The sequence below is a fragment of the Archocentrus centrarchus genome, chromosome 6, assembly GCF_007364275.1.
Source record: "Archocentrus centrarchus isolate MPI-CPG fArcCen1 chromosome 6, fArcCen1, whole genome shotgun sequence".
Classification (NCBI taxonomy): Eukaryota; Metazoa; Chordata; class Actinopteri; order Cichliformes; family Cichlidae; genus Archocentrus; species Archocentrus centrarchus.
The window spans coordinates 20482857-20503996 of NC_044351.1; the positions used below are offsets into that span (position 1 = coordinate 20482857).

General features: G+C 41.3%; 2 protein-coding genes across 2 annotated transcripts; one reads left to right on the forward strand and one right to left on the reverse strand.

Annotated features, from left to right (window-relative positions):
* Positions 1 to 664: 664 nt before the first annotated feature.
* st8sia2 (ST8 alpha-N-acetyl-neuraminide alpha-2,8-sialyltransferase 2) lies at positions 665 to 16554 on the forward strand. The gene is made up of 6 exons (XM_030730957.1): positions 665 to 1001; positions 2432 to 2488; positions 3991 to 4131; positions 4229 to 4486; positions 6702 to 6995; positions 12627 to 16554. The coding sequence occupies exons 1-6, from the start codon at positions 904 to 906 to the stop codon at positions 12937 to 12939; spliced, it is 1161 nt and encodes a 386-aa protein (XP_030586817.1). The 5' UTR covers positions 665 to 903; the 3' UTR covers positions 12940 to 16554.
* Positions 16555 to 17484: 930 nt separating this feature from the next.
* Positions 17485 to 21039, reverse strand: fam174b (family with sequence similarity 174 member B). Its single transcript, XM_030730958.1, has 3 exons — positions 20452 to 21039; positions 19524 to 19655; positions 17485 to 18704 (listed from the first exon to the last, which is right to left on the reverse strand). The coding sequence occupies exons 1-3, from the start codon at positions 20721 to 20723 to the stop codon at positions 18701 to 18703; spliced, it is 408 nt and encodes a 135-aa protein (XP_030586818.1). The 5' UTR covers positions 20724 to 21039; the 3' UTR covers positions 17485 to 18700.
* Between the last annotated feature and the right edge of the window lie 101 nt (positions 21040 to 21140).

Consider the following 21140-nt stretch of genomic DNA (forward strand, 5'->3'; position numbering starts at 1 on the left):
TACTCTTGCTACTGGCAAAATTTTAGATGTTTTTAAAGTGGTATTTCAAACAAACAAACAAACAAACAAAAAGAAATAGACTTAGGGTTCCCGGCTGCTCAAACTAAAAACATAAACTAATAACTAAAGCTGTCCAGTAAATGCAAAGCAGCAACCTATAAAATACAAACAAGCAGTTCCCAGCAGTGGTTAACACAGCTACAAAAAGATGTCCCCATCACCTTCAGTGGGTGTCTGATCCGGGGTTCTCCAACTGTATTTCTCCAGCATGAGCTCCTGTGCAGCTTTGACCTTTACTTTGGTACGTGGGCTTTCAGACCACACATGCCCGCTTAAATACTGCACTCAGATGATTCATGTATGCCTGTTATTTATTTATTTATTTTTTTCTTTCTTTCTTTTAAACCACTCGGTGCAAACCTGCCTCGTACACCTGTGCAGCTGGCTCCAGGACACTGCTGCAGTCTCCGTCGGTGCGCCAGCAACACCTGGAGCAGCAACCTGGAGAGGGAGATCAAACCGGCCGCGGGGGGTGAAGATGGGAGAGTTGGCCCCTGCGCCTTTAAGACTGCATGTGGTCTACATCTTGCTTCTCCCATGGCAGGCTCAGTGGGTGCACGCGTTCAAAGTTTGACTGGGGAATAGAGGTAACAGTGGAGACGGCAGCAGCATCGCCCCGTCGGGAAACACACTCACACTCTCTCACACACGCACTGAACATCTGAGAGGGGGCAGAAAAGGGACCGCAGCTCGCCGGGGAGCGTCCGACTCCCGGCGAAAAGAACAAAGGGACAGATGACTGAGCGGATTTTCGATTTATAAATGGAAAACACAAGAAGGTTAATTTAAGACAGTGTTTGCTGAACGGAGGGACTCCCCGGCAGCAGCCTCCCCCCCTCAGCCATGCCGCTTGTATTCCGCACACTGTTTTTCGGCTTTGTAACGCTGCTGGTTGTGCTTTTGATAATTGATGATATTGCAGAAGTGGAAGAAGAAACTGCGTAAGTATCCTGCTGTGATTTATCCACGCAGTGTGTGTGTGTGAGAGAGAGGGGATATGTTAGTGCTGCCCATTGTTTTCTTGCCCAGCAGGTTATTTCCCTCAGGTTTCTCAGAAGATTTAAGGTGCGATGTGAGGGGAGGAAGGATAACCAGGTGAAATAAACGAGTTTATTTGCATTGAAATGAAGTTTAGAGTTTGGATGCTGGAGTGTGCGCGGTTTGTTTCTACATTTGTAACACTTGGGTGCAGCAGTAGCAGCTGTTCCGACAGCAGCCTGCCTGCCTGGGTCTCCAAGGATTAGGCTATTTGTCTTGCAGCAGCCTGCATGCGGGATAGGATACATTTACACTATAAGAGAGAGGAGTGGAGAGGGAGAGAAAGGGAGAAGGAGGAGAGAGAGAGAGAATGTGTGTGTGAGTGTGTGTGTGTGTGTGTGTGTGTGAGTGAGTGAAAGAGAGACAAAAGGGGCTACGCGCGGGGGGGCTGACTGAATGGCAACAAAAGAGGCTCTCCTATTTTTTTTCCCCCTTTTTCATTTTCAGACTTTGAAATGTTGCCGCACAAATCCTCCAAGTCACACACTTGCATTTGACCTGCAAGAAGATCCATTCTTAATTTAGCATGAAAAACATGCAGGCTCAAAAATCCAACCAGATCTCAACAGGGCTACATCCTCCTCTGCTTCTCTTTATAGTCATCACAGAGATGTAAAGATGCCCTGTTACCTGAATGGGAAAAAGAAAATTAAAAAAAAAATTTAGCCTTCTGTGCAGCTTTTGCGTTCTTGCATTTTCCCTTTGAGCAAGAACATTTTGTTTTGAAAGCAATTACTCGGCTGTGGCTCACATTGTAATGAGGTCACATTGGTTTGTGATTTGCCGTGGGAGAAGCACCAGAACCAATTCCACTCCTGCATAAATGCAGGCTAATATGATTATAACAATATATTTAAAGGCCACCGGGATTGTAAAATGAATGAAAGGAGCCCAGCAGCACTCTGATGTTTCAGTTCTTTGCGCCTTTATTTAAAGTCATCTATTAGATGTGACCAAGGTCATGATTGCAAAATTGCCTGAGGCTTAACAATCTGAACGCATAAACAATATATTTACTGTAAATGCATTTTAGCTGATGCATTCAACACCCCTGTAAAACGATCACTCTCTTCCCTGAAAAGAAAACCTCCTTCCAGTATAATGAGGCCCCATTAAGGCCTCATTTCCCCTCATTACATCAGCCAATGGGCCCACAGTGGAGTTCTCTAAAAATACCTTGATGTGTGCTTTTCACCTTTATTCTGTCTTGAAAGAGTGATGTACAGTAACGCCTGCTGCTGGATACAGCTCAGTGTAAGAATCTACACCGCAGTAAGTGATTCATAATTCAATCTAAATCTTTTTTTCTTTTTTTTTTACCCCCTCCCCTCAGAAATATTGGACATTCAAAGAAGGTGAACTTACACCAGCTCGGCCCCAAACCACACAGGTCTGAAATCTCATCTATCTACACACACACACACACACACACACACACACACACACACACACACACACACACACACACACACACACACACACACACACACACACACACACACAGAGCTGTAGAACACCAGTGGGGAAGCTAAATGGTCTCTCTGGATAATTTTCACTTGCCATTGGTCACTGAATCCTTTACAGCTATGATGCCACAGTGAGTCACTCAGAGTGAGCGTCTCATTAGTTTTTTTAAGGCGAGACACAGCCGCTATAAATACCCATCAATGTGAGTGTGGTATCCATGTGATGATACAAAATATGCCACGTGAGCAAAGCGGGATTTAACTTTTAGAAAAACTGCGGTATTTCAGATAACATCATTTTATTTCATTTATGTTATAGTTCACACACTGACACAATAGCATCACACAGTTGCTGCAGATTTGACGGCTGCACATCCAGGATTTGAATATCCCGTTGCACCACATCCCAAAGGTATTCTAATGGAGTGAGATCTGGTGACTGTGGAGGCCATCTGAGTGCAGTGAATTCATTATAGCGTTCAAGAAACCAGTTTGAGATGATCTGAGTTTTGTAACATGGCGTGTTATCCTGCTGGAAGCAGCCATCAGAAGATGGGTACACTGTGGTCATAAAGGGATGGATATGATCAGCAACAACACTCAGGTAGGCTGTGGCTTAAAAAGTGTGCCAATAAAATCTCCCCCATATGGTTACACCACCAACAGCAGCCTGAAACACTGATGTAAGGCAGGATGGATCTGTGCTTTCATATTGATTACGCCAAATTCTGACCCTACTATCTGCCACAGCAGGAATTGAGACTCAGCAGACTAGGCAATGTTTTTCCAGTCTTCTATCATCTGATATTGGTGAGCCCATGTGGTTGTAAAGAGTGGTTATTTGAGTTACCGTTGCCTTCCTGCCAGCTGGGAGCAGTCAGACCATTCTCCTCTGACCTCTGACATCAACATCTGACATCAACATCAGGCATTTTCACCCCGAGAGCTGTCGCTCAGTGAATATTTTCTCTTTTTCGGATGGTCGTGTGGGAAAATCGCAGTAGATCAGCAGTTTCTGAAATACTCAGACCAGCCCATCGTGCACCAACAACAATGCCACATTCACTGAGTCACTGAAATCACCTTTCTTCTGCTTGAACTTCAGCAGATAATTTTGACCATGTCTGCATGCCTAAATGCATTGAGCTGCTGCTATGTGATTGGCTGTTCAAATGTTTGCATTGACGAGAAGTTGAGCAGATGTACCTATTAAAATGGCCAGTGAGCATGCTGTAAATCTACCTTGTTATAGTCTGTCAATGTTTATATAGTCCCAAAGTCACATATTTGTTAGGAGAAGGAAAGGCTTGTCATAATGGCCTTTAGATTTAGAAATAAACAGGACAAATTCTAACAATACGTAGAGGAGATAATAGGATTTTTTTGGGACTGTGTGTTGGTAACATGACTTATTCTTGTCATTTAGAAAGGTTGCAGTACATGTGAATCCCACTGCTTTGACAACAGCGAACATAGAGACAGATCATCACCATCCAAGCTACAATAACACTGCCAAACATTCGTCAAACAACTGGACTTTCAATAAGACCCTCTCCCACCTCATCAGGTATTTTCATCACCCTCCACAATTATCTCCACAAGGTTTTTTTACACTTCACCAAAGACAGCCTGTCATAATTGGTGCATATTTTCTCTTTTCACAGAAAAAATATTCTGAGATTCCTTGACCCGGAGAGAGATATCTCAATTCTGAAGGGCACGCTGAAACCAGGAGATATCATCCACTATGTTTTTGATCGTCACAGCACCACAAACATCTCAGAAAATCTCTACCGTCTCTTGCCAACCGTATCCCCCATGAAAAACCAACATTACAGGCGCTGCGCCATCGTGGGCAACTCTGGGATCCTTCTGAACAGCAGCTGTGGGCCTGAGATCGACTCTCACGACTTTGTTATCAGGTAGCATGGGTGATTTGAGTCTTGGAAGCCTTCCACTTGAAATAAATCATAAAACACACAAGTTGTAATAGACTGGTGCATTAGTTTTAGGCTTATCTTATCTCCTATACTGAGAGTATACTTCATATTGGTATGATAATCTGTAGCTGGTGGCCACACAGCTGGAAATGTTTTAATTGCACATTTGAAAAAGCTGTCAAAGCTTCTCTAATGACTTAAAGTTGGGAGCCAACTGTCAGGCTGAGAGCTGTTAGATGCACGATTATACATGAAATTGACATTTTGAAATGCTTTTGCATCCAGCGGTAACGCGTTGTGCTTTTCAGAGAAACACCGGCGCTCTCCAGGGCCCTGCTCTCATTTAGCAGAGCGCAGTGTTTGCGAAGCCATCAGCCAGCTCTGTTTGTGTTCGGGTGCAAGCTCAGGAGTCCCTGAGTGGGATATGTATAACTATTCATACCTTTCACTGGAGGTAAAATAAGCCTGTCAAGGCTGTATTATAATTGGCAGATGCAAAAAAAAAGTGCTCTGGTATAAATTATCTGTGGAGTTAGGCATGATCGAACAGAACCTGCCTACCTGTACCCTCTCATAAATCAGTGCTGTTAGAATTAAAGGAGGAAGCAGGTGGGTGCAGCAGCACCTCACTGAGCTGATTGATCGATGGCTCAAAATCTTGTACATGCACCTTTTTATTCACAAACGGGATTCTGTTGTATGTGTATCTCGTCTTGTATCTTGTGCCGCGGCGTTGTGCCAATGAGGGGAGGTCATGATTTCTAAGACTTCCTTGGCATCATAATAATGCCACGGGATGGCAGCAATGGTTGGCTGAAGTCACAGAACAGGAAAGGTGTCATTTTGAGAAGCTGTGGAATTTGCTTCAGCGCTTACATATCAGATCGGCAGATAATGTCGCAGCTAAATATAGTTCTGTGCCCTTCTCGCGGTTTCCACAAAGTAGGTTGACAGCGTTCGGGGTACATAGATTACTTCAGCTCAGCGTGTACCAGCTGTTCTTTGCAGCCAGTGCATTAGCTGCTGTGGACAGTTGACAGGAGCCATTAAGATGTAATACGCAGCATCCCAGAGCAGTAAAAACCACAGAAATGAAAGCTCCAGAGTTCATATGCTAAAAAAAAATTGAAAATAAATAAATAATAATAAAAATTCCATGGCAATTACATTTTTGGAAATTCCTGTACAATATGTGTTTCACTTTATAGATTTATATTGTTTAAAAAATAGATCATGAAAGGGCAACATCTGACCAATCACAAAGTGCACTGTCAGCAGAGCTACTGCTTTTACAAAGGATGATAAAACTATGATATTAGAAAAATATGAAGAAGTTAAGCACATGGTTGCCATGAAAGCAACGCAGCTGCTGCACACAAATCAGTGGTATGAAAGTGTGAGAGGAAAAGCGCTGTCTGAATGTGTGTGCACTTTTAGTGCTTTGGCCATTAAGGCTGGGAAAAGAGCTACTATATTAATAAAGTTTAGCAAAACCCACTGTGAACCCTGAAGGCACCTGGATAAGCCTCGGGAAAATTAAAATTTGCCTGAAAGTAAAGAATGAGTCCTGGAACTTTATTAGTAAAAAATATGAATGAACCATGAAGATCTGAAGTATTCACACTGAACAAACACTGTAATCAGTGTGTAGATAAGAGAATAAAAATTTATTAACAACAAGCCCTCCTGAAGTCTCTCCCCCAACCCGCTGTACAGAATGGAGATGTTTCGCTGCGAGGATAATTACCAGCTTTGTGTTTTCTGACATTTACTTTCAGGCAGAGACTAACATCAATGAGCAAAATGCCACCCTGTTTTCCAGCTGAATTTAACCTTTATTTCTGCTCTATTTCACTCTTCAGCAGGGCTTTCTCTGGGTTTGAGGGGAGGGAACAGATGGGCAATAAATTACATGGAAAAATAAATTAATAAAAGTTTCCTATCAAAGGTTTCGCGATGAGACGCCAGAGCAGCTTCCACTAATCAGAACCACACAAGGAGATAAAAGTTACTTAAAATAGAGGATATCATAGCTTTAATTTTAAGCTAAAGACTTTTTTTAAAACATTATTATGGATATAAAAGCCTTTTATGGTCTTTCCCATCATTAGCAAACTACACATTTGATTCATTTATTTAACTTTTAAGAGTTTAATGTCACATTTCCCAATATTAAAACTGAATCATTTGCTTTAAGGTGTAACCTGGCGCCAGTAGAGGAATACTTTCAGGATGTTGGATGGCGGACCAACTTAGTGACCATGAACCCGTCTGTAGTACAGCGGGCCTTCCAGGACCTGGTCAGCGAAGAGTGGAAGGAGCGCTTCTTGCAGCGTCTTCGAAGCCTCAGTGGCAGCGTGCTGTGGATCCCAGCCTTCATGGCCAAGGGGGGAGAGGAGCGTGTGGAGTGGGCCCTGCGTCTCATCCTGCTGCACACCGTAGACATACGCACCGCCTTTCCATCACTGCGCCTTCTTCATGCTGTCAGAGGGTAAGATGCAGCTCAGGCACAGCTGGTGCGCTGCGACTCATAAGAACACCTGTGAGCAGTATACTCAAAGGGGCTGACGAAGTCTAATCTGCAGCCCAGGTGGCTATTTTTAAGCAAAGCATTATAGCTGATCATCCGGGGGCAGTCAGTGTGATAAAGCTACTCTGCCTGTGCTCACTCAAGAGTCCACCTATCAAATTTGCCTGAAAGGGGAGCTATTATGCTCATTTCCAGCTCCATATTTTTATTCTGGGGCTTTACTTGAGTAGCTTTGCATGACTCACAATTCCAAAAATGACTTATTTTGGTTATACGCCCCCATCCCCACCCCCCCCACCCCCCATCAGTTAATCCTCTGTCGTAACAAGCCATTTTAGCTCCCCGCTGCCTCCATTTAAGCCAACTTATTTCTGAAACTGTCTGTGCTTTTGTCTTTGGGAAAGCCAAACAGAATATTCACAACTAAAAGAAAGCTATTTTGGACAATATCTTCTTACTAATAATTTTGGGAAATCTCTGTCCGTCCATCTGTTCTTCACCCATCATGACAACTGTTCTTTCAATCCACTTCAAACTTGGCTGGTGTATTACAAGGGCCCCTGGCTGAGTGCGGTGCCCAGTTTGACGTCATTTGGATGAGTGACTCTCAAGATTCTGGCTAAAAGTTGTTCCCTTTTACAAGCTATTTCCTTTAGAGTGACTCCATTCTGTGTGTTGGGGGAGGGCACATAAAGGCATATTTGACGTTAGTCTCTTACCCCTTAGTGCCGAACCCTGACCTGAACCTAACTCTAACTTTAACCCTAAAACTTGACGATCAAAAAGGCCCTTGAAGGGGTGTAAAAATTGAAAGCAAGGCAAAAAGTGTCAACTTTTACAGAACGTAATCACTCAGATGAAAAGTCTCACCAAGACAGCTGAACAAGTATGAACTATATTTCTTTGTTTACATTTTTATCTCATTTTATGTGTTTATTCCCTTTGCTTTCCTGATCCAATCTGCCTGTTCTACACAGGCAAGTTTTAAACAGGCACAGTCGCACTCATTTGATCAGTGGCTGTGTCCTTTTATAGCTGTCCTCTTTTTAAATTTGTAGCTTTATGATTGTCTGCTTGTGACACATTTAAGAGACATTTATAAATTGTAAAAACAACAACAACAACAAAAATAAATAAATAAATAAATAAAAACTTGGGTTATGCACATTAGGCCCACTTTACACATAAAATACCTGTTTAACCCTGGAAATAATCTACTGCTTTTAATATTTGAGAAATATGTTTATTTTCTCAAATGACAGATGTCAGTTCTGCTCTCGTGTTGTGTTATATCATGTTAGAGACAGGTAGCTTAGTGTGAGGACCTTGAGTAAAGGAAAGGAAAACAGCTAGCCTGGTTTCTGCCCAACACCTTTAAAGCTCACAATTTAATATTTTGTACCCTGTTTGTTAAATATAAACACAAGCAGAGTATAATAAATTGTAAGCAGCACTATCTGGCCGCTTGAACTAATGATAACGTGATCTTTAGAGGTTTTGCACTAACTTGGGTTGAGTTCATGCTTTCCAGGCACTTTAAATTGTAAGGTAAAGACCCTATAATAATACAGAAAAAAACAAAAAAAAAACAGCAATCAGATGATCCCCTATGAGCAAGCACTTGGGAAGTGGGAAGGAAGAACTCCTTTTTAACAGGAAGAAACCTCCGGCAGAACCAGGCTCAGTGTGGGGCAGCCATCTACCGCAACTGGTTGGGGGTCACGGGAGGGACACAGGATAAAAGACACAATGTGGAAGAGAGCCAGAGATTAATAATAATCAATGATTAAATGCAGAGTGGTGTATAAACACATAGAGAGTGGCAAGAGGTGAATGAAGAAGCAACACTCAGTTCATCATGGGAACCCCCCCCCCCAGCAACGTAGGCCTATTGCAGCCTAACTAAGGGAGGGTTCAGGGTCACCTGATCCAGCCCTAACTATAAGCTTGATCAAAAAGGAAAGTTTTAAGCCTAATCTTAAAAATAAAGAGGGTGTCTGTCTCCTGAATCCAAGCTGGGAGCTGGTTTCACAGAAGAAAGGCCTGAAAGCTGAAGGCTCTGCCTCCCATTCTACTCTTAAATATCCTAGGAACCACAAGGAAGCCAGCAGTCTGAGAGCAGAGTGCTCTATTGGGGTAATATGATACTATGAGGGGGCATGATTATTCAAGACCTTTTATGTGAGGAGAAGGATTTTAAATTTGAATCAGGACTTAACAGGGAGCCAATGAGGAGAAGCCAATATGGGAGAAATTTGCTCTCTCTCTTTCTAGTCCCTGTCAGTACTCTAGCTGCAGCATTTTGGATCACCTGAAGACTTTTCAGGGAGTTTTTTTTTTTTTTTTAGGGCATCCTGATAATATTGAATTACAATAGTCCAGCCTAGAAATAATAAATGCATGAACTAGTTTTTAGCATCACTTTGAAACTCGATGTTTGTAATTTTAGGGATTCTAGCACAAATGCAAGAAATGTTGTTTAATATGTGCATTGAAGGACATATCCTGGTCAAAAATGATTCCTCACAGTGTCCCTGGAGGCTAAGGTAATGCTATCAAGATTAAGTACCTAGTTAGACACCATTTCTAATATTTTTAGGGCCGAGTACAATAACCTCAGTTTTATCTGAATTTAGAGGCAGGGAATTTGATGTCATCCAGGCCTTTATGTCTTTAAGACAGGCCTGTCATCTAGCTTCATGGATAGATAAAGCTGGGTATCTTCTGTACGGCAATGAAAATGCATGCTATGCCTTTTAATAATACTGCCTAAAGTAAGCATGTATAATGTAAGAAGAAGAAGAAGAAACAGCCTTTATTGTCCCACAGAGGGGAAATTTGGGTACAGAGGGGAAATTTGGGTAAATAGAACTGGTCCTAGCAATGAACCCTGTGGAACTCCATAATTAATGTTTGTTGGCATGATGCATGTTTTATTGCCTGCTCAGGTTCACAAATGCCTGTATGTGTTGCGTAGTTTTGTCTGACAGTGATGCAGCTGCACAATGCTGAATGCTTGCTTTGAGGAGAGGGTATTCAGTACAAGACTATAAGGGCGAACATGGTGTTTAAATCCATCTCCTTGTACATGTTTTCTATCAAAGCTGCCTGAGCGCAGTGGGAAGTTAAAAATTCTCCAGTGATTCTGTGCTGTATCTGCCCACCGTGCCTGGAAAAGAACAGTCAAGATACTCTGACTGCAGGCTTTTCCATAGTGCTTAGCACACAGTAATCAAAATGGTGCAGCAGGCCAGTCTTTAACCAGCTGCTATACTGTGGCTAAAAAGTAGTGATAGCCAGTATTTCATAATCATCCATGGGAACCCTTTGCAGTTTTCTGCATTTGATTTGATGGTCTCGCCCAGTCACAGCTGGGATAAGCTCCAGCACTCTGTTACCCTGAATTCATAGCAATCACTCCAAAATTAAACCAAAATATCAACCTCATGGTGAAATGAAAAGAAAAATCAGACGGTCAGAAGTGGTGCTGGACCCAAAGTACAATAAGTACAATATGACATTTCCACTGAGTCACAATGCTCCCACAATTTGACACTATCTTGTTAAAAAAAAAAAAAAAAAAAAAAGAAGAAGAAGAAAAAAACAGCAGGGAGCAGCGAGTCCTGCCGACACCGTGACATTGCCAGGCAACCAGCAGAGTAGCTGCATTAAAATGCTGGGTGGATTGACCTCATGTTGTTCATAATGTCAGTCTTTTAATGTCATTCTCTGCAAGAACGTAAATACGCACATTTCACAATTCAGTGTCAAACTGATGCTTAACTGAGGTGAAGTCAAAATTTCATCTCTGCGGTCACGTGTTCCTCGTCAGCTCTGCTACCCTGATTTACATGAGCTTGTGAAAAGATCACTTTGCCTTAATTATTTGCAAATATTGTTTATTTATTTGCTCTGCTGTTGAGAGGCTTTTGCAGGACCTCTGGAATAGCACAGATAATAGGAAAGGCTGGCACGCTGTGGTTTAACATGGTGTGTTTAGTGCATTTGGTTATAAATTATATTTATTATTTTATTTCATTTGTTTATTTTACAGCTTGTAGGTGATTTTTCAAGAAATGCTTTTTGCATTGCTGTTGAATACATCCTAAAGTGCCTGTGTTTATTAAAAAATAAAAAAAAAATCTCTCTCTCTCCTATTGTTCTTGCTGTCCTTGCCTCTGTTATCATAACCAGACTCCACTCTGGTTCTTTCCTGCCTCGTTAAAAGCCTAACAATCACCGCTGGTCAGTGACCAAATTATGCCATTTTGTATGCTCCAAGTAACTCTCTGTATTGCAAAGAGGTGCAACTGGCCATGATTTTTGTTGTTTAAAGAATGCAAGAAACAGTCTTTGCCCTAAACTGATAGCTGTGTCTGACCTTTTCTCAGAAAAGCTGAACTTTAAATCCTTGTTGGTTGCAGCAGAGAATAAAGCTTGTGCTCATATTCACTGTAACCAATTCTCACCTCAGATGATGCCACTGATAATTAAACCCTGTTCTCTTGCCCTGCATGGCTCATGAACTGATTAGAGTGGGAGGTTACCGCTGCTGCATCTCAACACAAGTTTCCACATTAACTATAGAGGGTGTTAGAGGAGACTGAGGAGACTGTTGTGGCCTCAAGGCTGGACAAATGGGCTAGTGACTGGAAAGGAAAATGAAGCTGATGCAAGTGAACGTGTGACCATCTGTCCCTGAAGCTGCTCCCGAGGGGAGCGTGTGGCATGTCACTGTCACAGGAGCTGCTAGTCACCTCAGGTAGAGAAAATAGTTGTGCAGAGCAGCTTTAGTGTCTGCAGCTTTGTTTAAAAAAAAAAAAAAAAAGCTCACACAGTAAAAAAACATACAGTATGTGCTCAGCAAACACTGTGCAAAAAAAAACATCCACCTGAACATTTTGATTTAATGTCAAATTCAGCATCCAGAAGTTCCTTTTTTTAACCCCCGAGAAACCTACAGTGAGGCTCTGCAACTGCAGTGAGAAAATCCTTTTTTCTCCCACAGTGAAATTTCTATTTCAGGAGTCTTTTGGTCATGAAACTAGACAGATGGAAGTGATTTGTTTCCTGTATAGATGTTGCTGGACCTGAAAATGCGAAGCATATTGTGCTGAAATTACTATCTTTATCGTTTTTTTTTAAGTGTAAATCTGTTTAAGAAGTGTCAGAAAATTAAAAATCTTTCCTTTGCTTATTTCATCCAATCACCAGTAGAAAACGTGCGAAGATTACAAAAAGGAGAGAGAGGAAGAAAGCAGCCAATCCTCGTATTTGAAAGACTGTTAATCTTTAAGAGCCCGAAATATTAAACCAATAGCTACAAAAGACTTTAGGAATACATAAGACAGTTGTAAGACAGAAAGGTATCTGTCAAACTGTGTTTTTCCTTGTGTCACGTAGGATTCAGCTCCTGTCTCACTGGTCTTACTGAAGGAGAAAAGCAAGTCCTTCCTAGTTAATGCAGGCTGCATTGTGATAAGCAGTTATGGAGACCTTGAATGTTCTTCCTTTTGTTCTGGTTATGTCCAAATTGGCTCCTTTTCTGTCACTGAGTGCATCTTACAGCATACTGTATGTCTCTCTCTACAGGTACTGGCTGACGAACAATGTCCACATCAAACGTCCGACCACTGGCCTCCTCATGTACACCATGGCCACTCGCTTCTGTGAGGAGATCCACCTTTACGGCTTTTGGCCCTTTCCGCTCAACCCGCAAGGCAAACCAGTTAAATACCACTACTACGATACCCTGAAGTATGAGTATACCTCCAGCTCGAGTCCTCACACCATGCCTTTGGAGTTCAGGACCTTGAGCACATTGCATAGACAGGGGGCGCTACGGCTCCACACTGGTGTGTGTGACATCCAGCAGAGACTACAGAAAGATCTCCAGAACAAATAGTTGGGGTGTCTTCAGTGAGCAGACTTAAATCTGAGCAGTTTTCTTGTTGCTACCACTTTTATGAAACTTGAATTAACTAATTTTCAGCAGCTGGAATTAAGATTTTTCTATTTCAAGCTCCAAGAGTGACTAATTCCACCCTCAGGGCTGAGGTCTCTGCATTCTTGAGCAGCTTTCATTTGAGCCTTCCAGTTTGAAGAAACCAAACGCAAGCACATCATTTTTTTTTCTGTGCGTTGAATAAATCAATAAACATAATTTCCTTTTTATATTCTAACTTATTATAAAATGGGTTATGCCGAAAAATGATAGATCCAAAATGCAAGCAAGTGAAAAGGTTTAAAAGTTAATAATTCATATTCTAACTTTACGATAATATGATGATAAGACTCCATTGAGGGTGTTTTGTGAGCTGTTAAATTACCGGTTCACTTGTTGAGCCACAAGATGGAAGCACTTAATAATCAGGAAGAATGATAATAGAGGAAAAAGTGGACCAACATTTCTTTTTTTAAAACAAACACCTCTAAGTGGAATCTTCTAAATGAGTCGATATGATGTTCAACGTGTGGCTGCATCATTTTCTCAAATAGAAAACCTTTTATGCGTTTATAGCTTCCTATGAAGTACCTTAATTTGTTATAGAGCAGGTTAATAACAAGCAAAAATGCAAACCTCCAGTAAACCAGAACCACCATCTAATAAAGTCAGGCTACCCTGAGAACCAAATCAAGAAAGGAAAGCATGTTGAACTGCCGTGGCTGTGAGTATAATGGGGGAGTGTACCAGCTGTTCACATATGAATGTTTACTTAGACTCAGCCGATGGTAAACTCACTTTGTAAACTTTCCTTAAAGAGCACCAACCCTGTTTCCTACCTGGAAGGCGAGACGGTAGCTGGGATGTTTGTAGTTAGGTTTACTTTTTGAAATGAATGTATTGGTTCGTTTTCTTACAAATGTGGGAGTGAATAAGCCCCATAATGTGCTTTTAAATTAATATTGAGTCACAATTAGCAGCTATTTCAGTTCAATAACACTGAGAGGAGGGAGAGCAGGAAATTTGTATGCCTTTATTCACGTAGATCAAGGGTTCTCAAGGTTTTGACAACCAATGTACGGAGCCAGCGTACGGATGAGGGCTGCACAAGAAAAATGCACCTCACAGACACTAGAAATGTTTGTGACGTGTCTGTTATTTATGGCAATATGTGTTTGTAATTTCCTTTTTGTGGTGTTTAATACATTTAATGTTACATTTCTTGACACCAGCTATATCTGTCAATGTTAGAAAGGTTTAGTCTGCTATGAAGGCTGTAACACAAGAGTTTTTGGTTTTGTTCTGCGCGGCTACACTCACTGGCCACTTTGTTAGGTACACCTGTTCATCCGAATGAGGAAGAAAGGTGATTTAAGCTGTATTCAATGTGGCATGCTTGGTGGTTTCAGACAGGCTGGTCTGAGTATTTAAGAATGCTTATTGACTGGGACTTTCCCACGCAACCATCTCTAGGGTTTACAGAGAAAGAGAAAATATTCACTGAGTGACAGTTCTCTGGGCAAAAATGCCTTGTTGATGTCAGAGGTCAGAGGTGAATGGTCTGACTGCTCCCAGCTGGCACGAAGGCCATGGTAACTCAAACAACCACGCTTTACAACCAAGGTATGCAGAAGAGGATCTCTGAACAATAAACATGTGAAACCCTGAAGCAGATGGGCTACAGCAGCAGCAGATCACACCTGTGCTGCTCCTGTCAGCTAAGAACAGGAAACTGAAGCTGCAATTCACACAGGCTCACCATAACTGAACAATTGAAGTTTGGAGAAATGTTGCCTGGTCTATACGTGCTGTGACGTTCAGGTGGTAGGGTGAATTTGGTGTAAGCAACATGAAAGCATGACTCCATCCTGCCTTGCATCAATGGGTAAAGCTGCTGCTGGTGGTGTATCCATGTGGGGGATATTTTCTTGGCACACTTTGGACCTCTTGGGCCACAGCCTACCTGAGTATTGCTGCTGACCATCCATCTCTTTATGATCCCAGTGTACCCATCTTCTGATGGCTGCTTCCAGCAGGATAACCATGCTACAAAGCTCAGAACATCTCCAACTGGCTTCTTGAATGTGGCATTGAGTTCACTGTACTCAAATGGCCCCCACAGTCATAAGGTCTCCAACAGAGCACCTCTGGTATGTGGTGGAATGGGAGATTTGCATCATAGCTGTGCAGCTGGCAAAACTGCAGCAACTGTTTGATGCTGTCATGTCAATACGGACCTACGTCTCTACGTTTCCAGCACCTTGTTGAAGCTTTCCAACCAGGTACTAGAAAGGTGTACTTAATGAAGTGGCCAGTGAGTGTATATCGTAGTTTGACATGTGGATGACTTTAATGTAAACTAGTGCATTCTTTCCTTGTTGTCCTCACAGGCCTCACAACATGCTAACAGGAACTGCCACTGGCTCACAGGTCACACTTTGAGAACCCCGGACATAGAGTAATGTATTGATCGTTCTTGTCTAGCATGTTTGGAGTAGTAAACCAATATAATAGTTTGGTACAGATGTGTGTGGAGCTGCTAGTATATTGTGCCTATAGTAAATAAATTCCACTAATCTGTAAATGGACCATCCCCATGCCCAGATGTAAAAAAAAGGTGTTGGCTCAAGAGTTCTTTATAGCCTAGTTATGAATTAATAACACACACAAACAGAATATGCAAAAAATGTTTGTTGTAGGCCTGCAGTCAGGAAAGAAACTCCTTTCTATGTACATTTTGAGGCTAATAGTAGACTGACTTTTCAAACTAGAACATCTTAACGTGAGCTTAAATTATATTTTTGTACTTCGAGGATCCACCTCAGTAAAAGTTTTTTTTTGTTTGTTTTTTTGGAGTTGTCTTGATGTTTGGGGTAGCTCTGGGTATTTTTCTGTAACAAAATGCCTCTGTAAAAGAAAATTAAGAGAAGCATTCAAAATATTCTAAGAGCTCTGCGGCTAAACAAGTAGCCTCATGCGCTCTCACCCATGTGATTTGTCCACAAAAGTGTTGCTTTGACGGGATGCGCCTGTTGACTTGCATGTCGGCCTTATTACACTGCCAATTAAGTTAAGAATAGACATGAAAGTTGCACTAGAGACGTCAGCAGTCTGAAGCAATGAAAGGTTTATTTGTGTGAGCTTGTCTGACTTTAGCAAAAAATAGAAACATTCTGTGACCAACACTATTAAGCTAATTAACCCAGAATGTGGAGTTTGCCACAGATGAGAAAACTTTCTCACACGTGTTATATGCTGCAAAGCTGTGAGGATTGTATAGTTTTATCCTGCCCCCCCCCTCCCGCTGTTAACATCTGTTTAATGTGCAAATTCCAGCAAACAAATACTTGCTTTTGCATGTTTGTCTTGTGTTAATGGATAGAGTTTGAACATCTTCCAGTTTTTGCTTTTACGATCCTCAGTATGACTCGCCGATGCTTAAAAGTGTGCATTTATGACGATGTGAATGTACTTTTCTGTGGCAGAAAATACACAAAAAAATTTTCCTTATCGCTTCAAAGGAAGAGCTTTTATTTCAGTGTTTTTTCTCAAATAAATGGAAACTGAGGAAACAGACAGGGCTGCACAAACATCTGTGTCAGAAACCAAGCGGGGACTTGTTTACTATAAACTTTTAAAACTGTTCCACTTGTAACTTTTTCTTTTTTTTGGGGGGGGGGGGGCTCTGTGAAATCATGGAAATTAGCTTAACCACTACAGCTTTGATTCCTTTTAAGAGAGGAACAATCTGTAGCAGATGATTCGCTTGTAATAAAAGCCCACGGTTTAGGTGAACGGTTTTTCCATGATTTCACACAGCTCAGGACAAAAAACAAACAAAAAAAAAGACATTGGGGGGGGGGGGGGGGGGGCAACTTTGTCTGAGAACTTAAGGCAGGCACACTAAAAAAAATGGATCTGCACAAAGAGTGAAAGACAGGACAGAAGAGAACAGTGAGCATACAGTTTGATGGAAAACACTAAATAACAGCAGTCAGTTTGACGTATACTACAGAACATCATAAAAAAAATACAGTATGTTTACAAGCTTCTTGATTCACATATGACTCAGTGAATTAGACGAAGACTCCTGTGTACTGAGCAGTGACAATAAACACATCCAGTTTTCTGAAATTGCCAAACACTTTATTTCAAGTGGGGGGTTGCAGCGCTCGTTCTCCTGGAAAGGAAAACGCTAAATTGGTTGTGCAAGTTTGGTCATGGCAGCTGCTATTCTTTTATTTTCTTATTAAACCAGGGATGGAGGTCATTCGGAGACAGCTGCACCTACAGGCCACGGTGCATGATCAAATAACTGCTGGGATACAAACAGGTCACCCACACTTTCATGTGCTGCAGAAACCTAATCTGTGTCTGTTCTGCTTTGCTCTTCAAACACTGTAATTGCAGTTATTGGGCAGACATGGGAGGTTTGTTATCTCCTCTGCTCTTCATTTTGTTTATTTTGAATAAATTTTTAGGTAAATTGTTTTTAATATGAGTTTAAATATGAGGTGTTTTTTTTTTTTTTTTTTTTTTTAAAATAGTGGCTTAGTATTTATCAAAAGCACCAATCCTGTTTAGGACCCCCAAATGTTAAAAATGGCCTTTATTACATTCATAGCCTGGGAAAATTGCCTTTTATAAGAAGAAGCCAGCTAGGCATTAGTGGATATTACAGGGGGGGGTGACTTTCATTTGTTAGATTATCTAGGCAATATCACATTTTAGGATATTTTTAACTGAGTAAGTGGACTTTGGACTCTGAAAAGTCAAACTTTAACTTGGCCTTGAAAATAAGATACTGGGCGCCTGTTGATCACTGTAGCAGCACGACTGCAGTCTTTACACGTGGTGTCGATACTGCTCAGCGCCTCCTTGGTAAGATGAAATCGTCGCATGTTTCAGCACACTCGAATAACAACAACAGGTTCACATTCATAGCAAACTGGTACATATTCCATAAATATCTTACAAATAGCCTTTGAGCTTTTAGTCAAATTTGATAAATGTCAGCTGTGATAGCAGCAAAATAGGAATGTCTGAAACAACACATGGTAAAAAAAAATATATATATACACATATATACTCACTCCTGTCAGAAAGCCTTTAACAGTATATATGCACAATAAAGTGGGTAGTAGATATAATATTTGGTTTGGTTAAAAAAAATATTGATTAAATTTTACAGTTGAAAAAAGTACTCTTGGTAAATGAACATTTTCTGCATCAAGTGGTGGCCTATAGTGACCACTGCGTATTTATTTATTTAAAGTGTGATTAACCCTGCATTACTGACATGGCTTCAAAGCAGACATTCGTCCTGATACTGCAGCTCAAATGAAAAATAATGACCATGAAAAAAGAAAATATTACTTCCATGTACTAAAGTGTTACGGCGATGACTGAACTCCAGACCAGTGATTCCTGAAAGACTCATGTGCAGGAGTCACAACATGAAGGCTCCTTCTCTCTAATATTAAATAACCGGGCAGACTATTTGGCTCACATGATAGAAGCGTAAGCATAGTCGCAAACAGTGATGTCAAAACACTATTTAACCACAGATACAAGCCATGCACAGACAGCATAAGTTGCTGATATGGTAAGACTTGGAAACACACACACAAAAAAAAAAAAAATTAAAGATAATGCAGGAAATCACTTGTCCTGGGCCAACTGGGAGTCATCCACTCAAAAACCTTGACACCCATGCTGGTATTCACCTGCAAAGTAGAAATTCAGAGTTATTTAAACACAGGGTAAGGAGGGAGAATGTTTGCCCACAGAGTCCCATCTGACTTGGAAGTCAGGAATGTCAGCTAAACAGGGCGTCCCACCTTCCTTTGAGGAAGTGACTGTGTGTAAAAGAACAATTGAAAGCATGGAAGGGTGAAACCTAAAGTCAACACTGGGTCAGAATTAAAGCAGGCTTTCTTAAAAATACCCTGTTACTTGAGGAAGATGAAATACACTTTTTAAACCCATATTTTTCAGTCTCGTCCTGCTACGCCAGGCTTTGTGCTTTTAAAAGCGAGTCATTAAAAGCAGGAAGAGCTGCAGCTGCTTCACAAAGGCTGGCAAATTTGCCGTTATGCAAAATTTCACAGTCAAAACTGAAGTACAATTTGCTTTACATAGTCAGATCAAGGGTTAAACATTTTATGACTGTAACAGTAGAGATTAAGGTGACTGAGAAAAATGTAATGCTGTGTTTTAAATCTATATTAATCTCAACTTTGCTTTGTTAGAGCTAAACCTTTACAAGGAAATACTATGATCTGTAAATCATAGACCGATCAAAAGGCCATAGCCTTTATAACAACTCTTATCACACTTCACTATTCATGGTCAGGATCTCATCCACATCCATATACCACCCTATCTTCTCTGGCTTACTTTTTTTCCCTTCTTATTTGCTTATATGGCCAGTAAAGATAGAAGAAGAGAAACGTGCTCTCTGGTTCTTCTCGGAATATAATGAATGCATGAACTTCTCATTGCCTAAGTAATTAAAAAAACAAAACAAAAACTAAACAGCCAACCTGTATTTGACATCAAAGAGGGTTGAGTCATCCTCATCGTCGTTTTCCTCATTGAGAGGAGCCATCTCGACCCGCTCCGCAGGTGTAGTGATGATATCATATTTCCGCGTCTTCCTGATTCTTCTGCCAGATCTGCGAGAAACGAAAAACCGAAAAAAACAAAAACAAAAAACAAACATGAGACAAGTACCAGAATTAAAGCCTCCCCTTCTTGGAACCCACAACCTGAAGTTGTAATCTTTCTTTTAGTTATGCCATATGGAGCGTGTTAAATTGCTCAGACTGGCTAGTTTTATAGTACTAATGGCCCAAACAGTGCTGAAATGATTAACTGAACGGTAGAAATTTTTTGATAATCAGTTATTTATACACCAACATTCCAAACAAGCAGTTCAAGGTTATCAAATGTTACACTGTTTTTACTGACATGACTAAATAACTCAATGATTAAACAGAAATATGATCAGCAGACTAACTGCAAGTGAAAACAGTAAGTAGCAGAATTAAACGTGACTTTGGTGACCCCTAAAATAAATTGTATGTAAAATCAAAGCAAATACAAAGCCAATGTTTATAGGCGTAAAAGTGTAACTTACTTCACATTATATTAGTTTCAAAGGTTGCAGACACACAAAACGGCTACGCAAGGCAGCATAAAGTTAAACTTGTGCTTAACGAAGTGCCTAGAAACCCCCGTAGGCTCATAATTAACAGGCCCAGACCTTTCCCCTGTGCTTGCACCATCACATGGGGCCAAAAACAACCACATGCTCCTCATCGATTAATTTACCAGGACACAGCTGAGATTTTAAACGGTGATATGCACCCTGTTTTTATATCGACTGCAGCACCGAGACACTGTTCACTCTTACAGGTCTCACAGTTTCACAACCGTAAAATTATTTTATTTTTACGTTAACCTGCCTACCTGATCACTTTGACCACCAGGCACGTGATGAGAACAGCTGTTAACGCGCAGATGAAAATAACAATGTTTTTCAGGGTCGGAAGATACGTCATTAAAGATGAAATCCGGGATCCCACGGCAGCATCTGTGGCATTGTTTGTCAGTAAATCTTGGCTGATGACGGATGATGTTGAATTTAAGTGCGTCGCAGAAGAAGGAGTAAGCAGTGGTTCGCCGCTGACCCCCCAAACAGCCACAGCAATAAAAGTTAAAGCCAGGCTGTATGCCACCATTGTCCTGAAATAATAAAACGCGAGCAGGATGCGCCCGTAGTTTCTCCCAACTAGATGAAAGGCGACAGCAGCTGTCACATTATAGAGAATCCGCTTGTCAGTCAGATTTGGCTATTTACACAATCAAGCCAGTGAGAGACGTAAAACAGACATTTCTCTACATGTCCGAGCTTTCCCTTAAAGGTGGACTTCTCGGTCGCAATTTGCATGTGATCCCTTGAGGTGAGTTGCAGCAATTCCTTCCTGACTGTATTAGGACTTCGCTTAGAGATGGGGATTATACGCCTCCGGAAGCGCTCTGCTGGCTGACCCACTGTTCCTGGTGCTGAAGAAGAGCATTATGTGGGCTTGTGCTGCGTTCAAGCTGATCGTGTAATTCCTAAAACTTGCTGCCATTGGGAAAATGTTACTGGCAGC

What these genes read in the sequence shown, in the direction of transcription:
- st8sia2 (XM_030730957.1), top strand. Translation starts at nt 904, where the DNA reads ATGCCGCTTGTATTCCGCACACTGTTTTTCGGCTTTGTAACGCTGCTG. An exon ending in CTCGGCCCCAAACCACACAG is followed by an intron (nt 2,489 to 3,990) that starts GTCTGAAATCTC and finishes CTTGTCATTTAG; the next exon opens with AAAGGTTGCAGTACATGTGA. An exon ending in ACCCTCTCCCACCTCATCAG is followed by an intron (nt 4,132 to 4,228) that starts GTATTTTCATCA and finishes CTCTTTTCACAG; the next exon opens with AAAAAATATTCTGAGATTCC.
- fam174b (XM_030730958.1), bottom strand. Translation starts at nt 20,723, where the DNA reads ATGGTGGCATACAGCCTGGCTTTAACTTTTATTGCTGTGGCTGTTTGG. An exon ending in CTGGTGGTCAAAGTGATCAG is followed by an intron (nt 19,656 to 20,451) that starts GTAGGCAGGTTA and finishes CGTTTCTCGCAG; the next exon opens with ATCTGGCAGAAGAATCAGGA.